We start from the raw sequence: 12,023 nt of genomic DNA, 5'->3' as shown, positions 1-12,023 counted from the left end.
TTATATCTTTTAAAGATATATAGATACATATGTATATCTTTTTCTTCTCTCTTTTTAACCTATAGGTCCTTTGTGTATACATTTTGGCTCCCAGCTTAGTATTCTTATGGGATTACTAAATGTGCAAATGAAAAGGAAAGAAAGAAAGAAAGAAAGAAAGAAAGAAAGAAAGAAAGAAAGAAAGAAAGAGAGAGAGAGAGAGAGAGAGAGAGAGAGAGAGGGAGGGAGAGGGAGGGAGGGAGGGAGGGAGGGAGGGAGGGGAGGGGAGGGGAGGGGAGGGGAGGGGAGGGGAGGGGAGGGGAGGGGAGGGGAGGGGAGGGGAAGAAAAAATGAGATTTCATCCTTTTTTGGTATTTTTTATTTTTGTGATGAGTCTGCTTCTGATCAGCGAACAGAGACCAGTTAACTTTCCCAGGAGAAGAAAACTACACAGACACAACTGCTTTTGCAGGAGATGCCTTTCACTTCATTCCAAGGTGCCCTTCCCTTGAGATAGAAAGAAAATCTCTGATTTCCTTGGTTCTACCAGAAGAAGAGTAAAAGCAAAGATATTCAACCATCTCAGTATGGCAACCTTAGCATGGCATCTTGTGAGCTACTGTGCAACAGAAGTTGTTTCAAGGTACCTCAGCTGGCTTTTTAGCTCTTCCTGGATTTTCTTTGACAGGAAAGTAATATAAATGGAAAACAGACTAGGCTGAACCACACTTACTTGTCCATATAACAATCTCACATCTTTTTTATGAATATTATTTTGCCATATTCATTCCACAAAGTGATGTGTTTAATAAAGTTATTTACATACAAGTACAGCACGTACAGTGACTATATGCACAGATGCATGTCATACACATTGACTATGTACATGCATGTTTGTCATGAACATTGAGTATATTTACACATTATTACAACATGTGTGCGCTGCGCATGTTGACTATATTTACACACGTGCACTTTTCCTTTACTCTGCCTTCATGCTCCTGCTGGTCCCTTTCATTCGCCCAGACAATTTTGCTTCTACTTTAATGGCATGTACACATGAATGATTTTATTGAACATTAGTATTATTATATGGATTAAAAATATTACTTCTTTAAAAAAAGATAACAATTACACTTCAGGACAGACAGACCATGGAAACCCAAGGCTATCGATGCCCTCTGCTAAGTGCTCAACTCCTAAAGGGAGAGTATAATTTAAAGAAGAACATGACTCACCTAGAGCTTTAGAGCCTTGGCTCAAAGTATCGCGTGGAGGGAAATCAGGCTTCAAGTCACTCTAAGCTCAAGACATCTGCAGAACTACTGACGGCGTCTAAATACACAGCAGTCCACAATTCTCTACAGATTTCAATTTCCCCTATTCCTATACACACACACACAACGTTAAATATGTTAAATGGTGGGTAGTATCAAACCCTATGGAATATGTTTTTTCCCATACAAATACACCAATGATAAGCTTAATGTTTTCTCCATGATGCACTGTGGCCATAACTTTTGCAATTTGAGGTATAACAGCAAAATTAACACATGAATTTATTTTCTCTTCTCCACAGTTTCACAGACAAGTTGATTCTTCCTGCTTAACAACTTCAGCATACTTTTTTTCCTTTTCTCATTAACTGAAACTTTCACCTTTTCCCTTAAAAGGAAAGATGGGGAGATGGCTCAGTGGTTAGGAGCACTGTCCCTTTATGCTTTCTCTTTGGCATGTCCAAGTTGCTGGAATGGCTACTCTTTGCATTGGGGACTTCTAGTAAGTAAAACAACGTGACCACAGCACTGCCCTGCCACTCCATGTGCCTGCCGAGCCTGACAGTGACTGACAGACGGTCTCATACACAGCAAGGGTGCTCTGAAAAAAGACGAGTCACACCTGGAGGAGGTGAAAGCATTTGGATTTCATCATTATATACAGATCAGTTCATAATTTAAGACTTACAGAGGCCAGGAATATGGCTCAGTGGTAGAACACCTGCCTTCATGTACAGGACACTGGGTTCAATCCCCAATACTAATACACATACTAAAAGCTTATGAATTGCTTATATACGGAATTTTCATTTAATACTTTTATATCACAGCTGAACTTAAATAGTTGAAACTAGAAAAAAACAAAACACATTTGAACAGGGAAAATTATAGACCAAAGAGTTTGCTGGACAGAACTGCAGAAAAGGTAGCTGGAAAGAACTCTCCAGTGGAAAATACAAATCTCAAACAATAAACTCAGAAACTACTCCTTCAAAGTAGCTCTAATATGACAGGATCAGCCTGGTAAGTAATTTATGCCCCAAATCACTGTTGAAAATAAGAGAGCAATAAGATTTCAGCTGATGGAATTTAAAAGCTAGATGTGGTAGGAAAAGAGATGTCAAAGATAGCTCTGCCACAATCATATCACCCTAAATTGACTGTACTTTCTACGGAATGAAATCAGAGAGAATGTAGAGAAAGACTACTAAAATAATCTAGCTAGTCATTAAACAAGTTAAAAAGCAAATAATAAGCCCACAGAGGTTGGTACAGTGACCAAAGTTGCTGTCATATGTCCTTTCAAAAAGGCCTGTAAGGTGTATGAACAGAAAAGTATAACCATACAACAGAAATAAGGCAAGCAACAAACTCTCTTTAAGAGTGACTAGATGAAGCCAGGAGAGGTGGTGCATGCCTTTAATCCCAGCACTTGGAAGGCAGAGGCCTGTGGATCTCTGTGAATTTGAGCTCCAGGGCAGCCAGGGCTCTGTTACACATAGAAACCCTGTCTTGAGAAAGGTGAGGGGAAAGTGACTAGATGTCAGATTTAATAATAATAACATAATAGCCATTGTAAATATGTTCAAATCGAGAGGAAGCCATATCAAGTATGCCAATCACAGTAATTAATGTGACAATTACTTGAGAAAACAATATAAAGGAAGAACATTTTATTCTGGCTCCTGGTTTCAGTGATTTCGGTCTATAGCTGACTGGATCCATTGCTTGTAGGCTGTTGGCAAGGTAGAAACCTCATGCCACAGAGAAGCTACACACATGGTGGCTGGGAAACAGCACACACACACACACACACACACACACACACACACACACATACACACAGTGAGGTCTTAAGGACAAGGAACAACCTTCAAAGGCAGGCCCTTAACTATTTCCTTCCTTCAACTAAGTCTCCCCTTTCCATTCAGCTATTGATTCAGTAGATTAATCCTGTTGATGAAGTAAGCTTCCCTCATGATCCAACCCCTTCCCAGTAGTACCACAATCTGAACACTGAGCCTTCTATACAGGAACCTTTGGGAGAATACTTCAAATGCAAACTATAACACCGTGGTCAAAGTAAAGGAACCTATGAGACAATGTTATACCAACTAAAGGCCCACACCTACAACCCCAGCCCTTGGGAGGCGAAGCGGTAGGATCAGAAGTTGTCCTTGTCCACAGAGCAAATCTGAGGCGCACAGCTCTGTGGACTTACACACAGAAGGCCGATGGCTACTGAGCACCGAAAGGAAACAAATGGAAACTGGATAACACCACTACTGCACTGTGTGCAGGGCCTGACTTACAAAGGATCCTTCATGTCCATGTATGAGCCTCATCCCAGTCAGTGAAGATATCTACTACTGGTATCTACTACAGATGTCTCTAAAAGACTCCACCCAGCAGGGGATCAAAGCAGATGCAGAAGCTCACAGCCAAACCTTGGACAGAGACACAGGGAGTCTTATGGAAGAAGGGGGATATAGAGGGACCTGGAGGGGACAGGAGCCACACAAGGAGACAAACAAAGCCAAAAAAAAAAAAAAAAAAAAAAAAAGGCTGGGCCCAGGAGGAACTGCAGAGACTGATGCATCAACCAAAGACCATGAATAGAGATCATCTAGACCCTCTGCTCAGATGTAGCCCATAGACAGCTCAGTTTCCGAGTGGGTTCCCTAGTAAGGGGAGAAGAGACAGTCTCTCACATGAATTCCATTGCCTGCCCCTTGATCACTCCTCCCTGGTGGGGCGAGCTAGCCAGCTTGCATAGAAGAAGAGGATCCAGGCAGTCCTGACGGGTCATGATAGGCTCGGGTCAGACAGTAGGAGGACTTCCCCCATCAGTGGACTAGGAGAGAGGGATAGGGGAGGAAGAGGGAGGGAGTGTGGGACCAGGAGGAGATGAGGGAGGGGGCTACAACCAGAATATAATAATAATAATCAATATTTTAAAAAGATATCTACTACTGATGTCCCTACTGAGTGGTGAAGAAATTTCTCTAGATATCTCCCTGTTCATGTCTCCCAAGTTGGCCATGTTTTTGGCTTTCTACCTTTAAGATTCATCAAATCTCCCTTTTGTCACATGATCTTCTTTAACCTGGTGAGCTCCAGCTCACCTTTAAAAACTAAGTTCCACTTTCACCTCGTCTCTAAAGCCCGCTCCCAACATACGTCAGTCAAAGGAGAGCAAGCTCTATTGGGTGTTCATTATTTTTGAGGGCAAAATAATTAACACTTCAGTATGGCACAGTCTGCCTAAAGCCTGCCTTTCTGACCTCGTCTCCCACTTTTCCTCCTCCCACTCCACATTCATGTTAAAAGACTACAGACTCTCTAGTCCTCAGTGACATCCACTTGTCTTCTACTTGGAGTATACACTGCTCAGCCCTCACCCTAGGATAATTGCTCCTCCTCCTTCCAGATTTATCTGAAGCATCATCTCTTTTGAGTAGTCTTTGTTAGTCTCAGATGGTCAATTTCCTTCTTCTCTGTTCCCAAAACATGCTGAGTTCATCGCTTATATAAATAAAATTTTGTTATATTTGTTTACTTATTTATTGTGTGCGTGCATGTACATGCTTGCATGCAAGGTCAGAAAATAATTTGTGGAAATTAGTTCTTTCTACCATGTGGGTCCCTGGGATCAGACTCAGGTCATCGGGCTTGGCAACAAATGACTTTACCTGCTGTTCCATCGCACTGGCCTCAATCTCTTACCACAAAACCTTGCCTGGAGCTCACTGTGTGGCTGAACGTGGCCTTGAACTCCTGATACTCCAATTTCAACCTTCCAAATGCTGGAATTACAGGACTGTGCCATCATGCCCACTAATGACATATAAAATCTTCACAGAAAGGTCTTTGCAAACCCAGTATCCAGCACAGAGCAAACACTATTTGGAGAAGGAAGATAAGAGGGTGAGGAGGTGAAGAGAGGACAAAACAGGAACAAATATAGAGGGTCGCTAATCCTCAAGTGAAGCAGACATTACATTGGAAGTGAATTCTCCCTAATATTTTTGAGCCATACAAACATGTTATACATATAGATAGAGACATGTGCAAAGAGAACTGCATAACTAAACAGACAAAAACCAGCGAAATCTAACCCCTTACAGCAGGGCCCTGTGGCAAGTTCTCCTGACAGGAAGATTCAAAAGCATGTTTAATACCTAAAACATTTTTCTCCTTGGTGACCCCTGCAGTCTGTCTACAACTTTGTAGAGCCCAGATTTTGCTTACATTATCAGCAGCTTTGGGGCTTCAACTTTATCTCCAGGGCTGCACATATTGTAGGCTAATTCTTTACCCTAACCTTTCTGATACTGACCTGGCTTCCCTAGCTCAGTATTTGCTCTTGTTCCTTCGCTTTTTTATAGACACTTACATATCTAAATGCAGAAAGACACATACCCACACAAGCACAAAATTATACACACACACACACACACACACACACACACAAGAAGAAACATACGGACACTAATACTCAAAAAACCCTGTCATCAGCAGGATTACCATCCAGAAGAGACAAAGCAAACTCCACAACAAAGGAAGGAGGGAGGAAAACAACAGCCTGCTTAGTAAGAAAGAATTTCCCTGTCTGTCAAAGCAAGCCACCTTCTGGTTTTCCTGGAAGCATGAGGGATGCCATCTGGGGGAGCTGCTGCCTCGTCCTGTATCTGGCAAGACACAGGGACAGATTGCAAAGTATGCCTACTCTCTGAAATGTGTAGCTCCATGTGTCTGCCAACTGGGACCCTTGCTTGAGCGCCAGATGACAATGTATCTTCTCCTGTACGGCATATACTAGATCACCACAACTGATTCTTCCTAAAACTCCCACAGCTCTGTGCTTGATCTACCTAGCCAGTTCCAGGCCAGCCAGGGTATATCCAGTCTCAGAGCAAATACACTAGTGTTTCTGCTGCAGGACATTGATATCTCTTCCTCTCTAACTAGCCCTCACCAATGGCAAACAGTATCTCATCCTCATCTCAATTTCATAAATGAGGAAAGCGAAACTCCAAAATCTTGACCTCAGAGCTAAAACCAAGCACCCAGGCCAGACAGTAACGGTCATACACAGACATGGTATTTTTGCTTGCTTGTTTGTTTTGTTCTTTTGAGACAGGGTCTCAATGTGTACTCTGGCTGGCCTGGTCCTTGGTATGTAGACTACGCTGGCCTCACAGAGGTCTACCTGGCCTCCGCCTCCCAACTGCTGGCCTAAAAGGTATTAGCTACTAACTTACTAGAGTCTCTGCTGCTTTGATGAAACACTGTGACCAAAGCCACCTTCGAAGGAGAAGGGTGATTTCAGCTGCAGTTTGACATCTATCGCAGAGGAAAGTCGGGAACTCAAAGAGGGCAGGAGACTGGAGGCAGGAGCTGGATGCAGAGACCATGGAGAAATCCTCACTACCAGGTTGCTTGCTCCTCACAGCTCACTCAGCCTGCTTTCTGAGTGAGAACTCAGGGCCACCAACCCAGGGCTGGCAGCGCCCGCAGCAAGCGCGTCCTCCACGTCGGTCGGCAGCCAGGAAGATGCACCACAGGCCACTGGTGGGAGCACGTTCTTGACCCATGTTCCCGCCTCCTCCACTTGTATCAAGCTGACACGAAACTAGCCAGCACAGCCGCCATGGCTGGTTCATGCTTAGGCTTTTAAAAGGTCAGGGTCTATGTCAGTGAAATGACTCAGTCTGTTCAAGGTACTTGCCACAAAACCTGAGTTTGATCCCCAGGACCCACATAGGAGAAGGAGAGAATTAATTTCTGCATGTTGTCCTCTGGCCTCCACATGGGAGCTATGTTACATGAGTGTGCACACACTCACACACATTTGGTAATAAAAACAAAATTAAAAGACAGTATCTAAGCCAGGCGTGGTAGATATGCCCATAAACCCCAGCTTCTCAGGAGACTGAAGCATGAGGATGGCTTGACTCTAATAATCTGGGGCAGCCAAAGCAACATAGTGAGCCCCCACTTCCGAAAAAATAAAGCCAGATATAATGGTGCACACTGATGTCCCAGCACTTAGAAAGAGGGGGCCTTCAGTATGAGAAGAACCAAGGCTACATAACAAGTTCTAGAACAGCCTGAGGTACATAATAAAACCCTCTTTCTAAAACCTAACTAATCTGGGGACTCATGCCTGTAATTCCAGCACTTGGTAGGCTGGAGCAGAAAGACTGAGGACAGCTTGAGCTACAAAATGTAAGGCCTTGACTCGAAAACACTAAAACTACAAAAATAAATAAAAGCCCCAAAAAGTCAATGTCTTTAAAGTATTAAAAACTCACAAAAATGAAGTTTGCATGTTTTATCAGATCCACATTTCTGCTTCCAAAAATAAATAAACAAATAACCTATGAGAAACCAAATGATAATCGCTCTCACCGAGAGAGACCCGAATCCATTTCTTGACCCTTACCTTATTGGAGCCTTGTCAAAGACAGCTGACCAAGAACTATTAGACAGCCGGACACAATGGTGCACATCTGTGATCCTAGCACTCAGGGAGGCAGACACAGGCATATCTCTCTGAGTTCAAAGCCAGCCTGGTCTACAAATCGAGTCCAGAATAGCCACGGCTACACAGGAACCCCCCCCCCAAGAAAAAAAAAAAACCCTAATAGAAAAGACTATAAGCTGACTATGAACCAGGTGTGTTGGTTCATACATACATTCCAAGCACTTGGGAGGCTGAGGGCAGAAGAACTGTTGTGAGTTCAAGGCCAGCCTGGTCTACATAGTAAGCTTTAGGCCATCCAGGGCTATATATCAAGAACTTGCTTCAGAGCAGGGTTGATAAGGAACAGCAGTAAAAGTCAAATAACAACAGTGTGTGTTTTTGTGTGTATGTAAAAATATTGCAATGAAACTCATTAATTTAAATGCTAACTAAAAAAATATTGGGGGGGTGGAGAACACAGGATTTAACTCATGTTTGTAATCCTAGCACTTGGGGGGCTAGAGGTTGTCCAGAGTTTAAAGCCAGCCTGGGATACCTAGTTAGTTCCAGGCCAGACTGGTCTACACAGTAAGACCCTAACCTGTCCCAGGAGGTGGGGGAAAGATGAAGATAGGATATTTCCATCACCTAAGAATCAGGTTTTACTCATGGAGATGGCCTGGAGCCCCTGCACAGACATAGCCCATGGCAGTTCAGTGTCCAAGTGGGTTCCATAGTAATGGGGACAGGGACTGTCTCTGACATGAACTGATTGGCCTGCTCTTTGATCACCACCCCTGATTGGGGAGCAGCCTTACCAGGCCACAGAGGAAAACAATGCAGCCACTCCTGATGAGACCTGATAGACTAGGATAAGAGGGAAGGGGAAGAGAACCTCCCCTATCAGTGGACTGGGGAAGGGATGCAGGAGGGGGAGGGAGGAAGGGTAGGATTGGGAGGGGAGGAGGGAGGGAGCTACAGAGGGGATACAAAGTGAATAAACTGTAATTCATAAAAATAAAAAAAAAACTGAAAAAAGAATCAGGTTTTACTGAAGAATATTATGATGATCATCTCTTATTTTATCCCAAATGCCTAAGCAGAACTCAATCTGTACTTTTGCCTAGATAAAGAGCAAGGCACCAGAATGTTCCATGAGATAGGAAATAAGACAATGACTGCAATAGATATGGGTAGGAGCAAGAAATCAGAAAGCCAGAAAAGCAGAAAGATGCCTGTAGCACTTAGGAAGTAGAAGGTCAGGTGTTTAAGGCCAGCCTGGGTTATATGAAACCCTAACTCAAAAATACAAAAACAGAACTAAAACAAAAGCATCAAAGTAAGTGTCTCCAAACTAATTTCAAAACCTTACTTTACCGACAGACATGTATCTATTAGAGAAGCCTGTGCTGGTCCTCTCAGCCCTTGTTAGACAAGCTTCTTCCTAGTGCACAGACTCTTAGCTGAGAGTAAGTGACAGTGCACAGAGCTCAGTCCTAGCCCGAGATCTACATTAATCTCACAAGGGATTATTTCAATCTTCTTGTATCTGTTGAGGCTCGCTTTGTGACCAACCAGATGGTCTATTTTGGAGAAGGTCCCATGAGGTGCTGAGAAGAAGGTAAATTCTTTTGTGTTTGGGTGTAAGGTTCTGTAGATGTCTGTTAGGTCCATTTGATTCATGACTTCTGTTAGAGACATTGTTTCTTTGTTTAATTTCTGTTTTGTTGACTCATCCTTTGTTGAGAGTGGGGTGTTGAAGTCTCCCACTATTAATGTGTTGGAATCTATGTGTGGTTTAAGTTTTATTAATGTTTCTTTTACAAATGTACGCTTACATAGTGGAATACTACTCAGCAATTAAAAACAAGGAAATCCTGAAATTTGCAGGCAAATGGTAGAAACTAAAAAAGATCATCCTGAGTGAGCTATCCCAGAAGCAGAAAGGCACACATGGTATATACTCACTTATAAGTGGATAATTAGACATATACATATTAAAATCTGTACACCTAAAGAAGCTCAACAAGGAGGAAGACCCTGGGTAAGATGCTCAGTCCTCATTCAGAAAGGGAAACAGGACAGACGTCGGAAGAGAGAGAAAACAGGGAACAGGACAGGAGCCTACCACAGAGGGCCTCTGAAAGACTCTACCCAGCAGGGTATTGAAGCAGATGCTGAGACTCATAGCCAAACTTTGGGCAGAATGCAGGGAATCTTATGAAAAAAAGAGAAGACAGAAAGACTTGGAGGGAACAGGAGCTCCACAAGGAGAGCAACAGAACCAAGAAATCTAGGCACAGGGGTCTTTTCTGAGACTGACACTCCAACCAAGGGACATTCATACAGATAACCTAGAACTCCTGCACAGACGTAGCCCATGGAAGCTCAGTATCCAAGTGGGTTCCCTAGTAAGGGGAACAGGGGCTATCTCTGACATAAACTCAGTGGCTGGGCCTTTGATCACCTCCCCCTGAGGTGGGGGCTGCCTTATCAGGCCACAGAGGAAGACAATGCAGTCAGTACCAGCAGTCAGCTGCTTCCTCTCTCTGGACCTGCTGTCACCCATAGCAGGGCTTGGACTGGATTGGTGCCTGCCTTTTAGCATGAACACAGTCTGATTTTGTTTTAGAGACAGTTTTCTATATGAATGCTTTGTATTTCCAACTAATGATCCCAAGTTATATTGCTCTCTACAAAACCAAGGCTCTGAGACAAAGCTTGGCTCTCTTGCATATAAGCCCCTTACAGAGGCCAGGGTGGACTTGGCATCCTCCGGTTATGGAAACACGGGTCTAGCTTAGGGATTTGGGAGAGATCAGCTGGAGAAAGCAGAATTAGTTCAGATGCATTAGGCGGTGTGGGGTAGAATAGGCTGTGTTCTAGTTTGCAGCCATGGGACTGACAGATACTCATGGCCAAATTCCTGTGTGTGTGTGTGTGGTGAGGGCATATGGATGTGTGCCTTCACTCTAGAATGTTTAAGAGTTTATTTGGACCTTTACCATGCACACATCTCCTTTATCCCCCTCAGAGTTAAGAATCTTCTTTCTTTTTTGCCTTTTTAAATTTATCATATGTTTGCTACTTCTACATCTGTGGATCTCACACTTCACATAAGTAAGAGGCCATCCTGAAAATAGGTACAGTGAAAGAAACTAGTATTCAGGGAGGCTCAGTGCCTAAGGTTGTACAGTAGGGGTTGTTTGTCTGTGATCTGGATTTAGGTTTGATGCCAAAGCCCTGATAGGCTGATAAGACCTGATAGGCTAGGGTCAGAAGGAAGGGGAGGAGGACCTCCCCCATCAGTGGGAGGAGAAGAAGAGGATGAAGGCGAGGCTACAGCAAGCATACAAAGTGAATAACTTGTAATAAATTAAAAATATAATTCATAAAAAAAGAAAGTCTTGCTCTGTACCCCTTTGTCTGTGTCACATTGGTGTCCTTAGGCATGAGCTAGCAGCTTCACTTCACATGCAGCTGGCCTGACTTGCCCATCCTTATTCATCTCCCTTAGGTCAGCATTCAGTTTCACAGAACAAGTGAATACCATTTAGTTTAGCATTTCACCAGAAATTGTCTTGCAGCAGTCATGGTGGCACATGCCTTTAAGCCCAGCACTTGGGAAGCAGAAGCAGGTAGGTGTCTATGAGTTCAAGGCCAGCCTGATCTACAAAGTGAGTTCCAGGACAGCCAGGGCCACATGATGAGATCTGCCTTTTCAAAAAAAGAAAAGAAAGGAAGCCCTCTTGCTGCCACACAGAGTAGGCGGGCAGAACAGAGCCGCAGGCCCTGGCAACTGACGTCACTAAGGTATGCTAGTTTGTGGTGGAGAGATGGGTGAGAAAGAGAAGCAGAACAGTTTGAGCGTTATGAAGACAGGCAGAACTGGAAGGTGGAGAGGGATAGAGGGATGAGTAGCCTGCCTGCCACCTGAGGCAACAGAAAAGTCCTATCCCATGCTGCAGCTGAGGACCATGCAGCAGCAGGGGCCTGTGCTGAGGTTCATGGCTCATATTACCACTGAAGCCCATGCTGATATCCCTGGTCTGCAGCACTCCAGAATGCTGGGCCCACCCCTCCCTGACTGCGGCACTAGGAAGAGACCAAGGTAACACAGTAGAGCGAGCCCTGGTGGTGGTTGGGGGAAGGGCGGTGACCCATCCCACGGGACTGATTGAGAAAGTTGCCCCCCCCACTCGTCTGCTGTGAGGTGGCATGGATGAGGGAGCTACGCCCTCCCCACATCTCACCCCTGGCCAGCTACAGTAGGCCGAAGAGCTGGCCCCAGGGTTGTG

General features: G+C 44.1%; 2 protein-coding genes across 7 annotated transcripts in view; one reads left to right on the top strand and one right to left on the bottom strand.

Annotated features, from left to right (window-relative positions):
• Stim1 (stromal interaction molecule 1) overlaps positions 1–12,023 on the bottom strand; it is a 196,431-nt gene that overhangs the window by 56,624 nt on the left and 127,784 nt on the right. The gene's annotated exons all lie outside the window — the stretch shown is intronic.
• Positions 330–612, top strand: LOC110557548 (apelin receptor early endogenous ligand-like). Its single transcript, XM_021652011.2, has one exon. It carries the CDS (start codon positions 330–332, stop codon positions 489–491), a length of 162 nt encoding a protein of 53 aa, XP_021507686.1. The 3' UTR covers positions 492–612.

The sequence above is a fragment of the Meriones unguiculatus genome, chromosome 14, assembly GCF_030254825.1.
Source record: "Meriones unguiculatus strain TT.TT164.6M chromosome 14, Bangor_MerUng_6.1, whole genome shotgun sequence".
Lineage (NCBI taxonomy): Eukaryota > Metazoa > Chordata > Mammalia > Rodentia > Muridae > Meriones > Meriones unguiculatus.
Note: the sequence above shows the minus strand (reverse complement) of the source record. Positions and strands in the feature narration are given on the sequence as shown.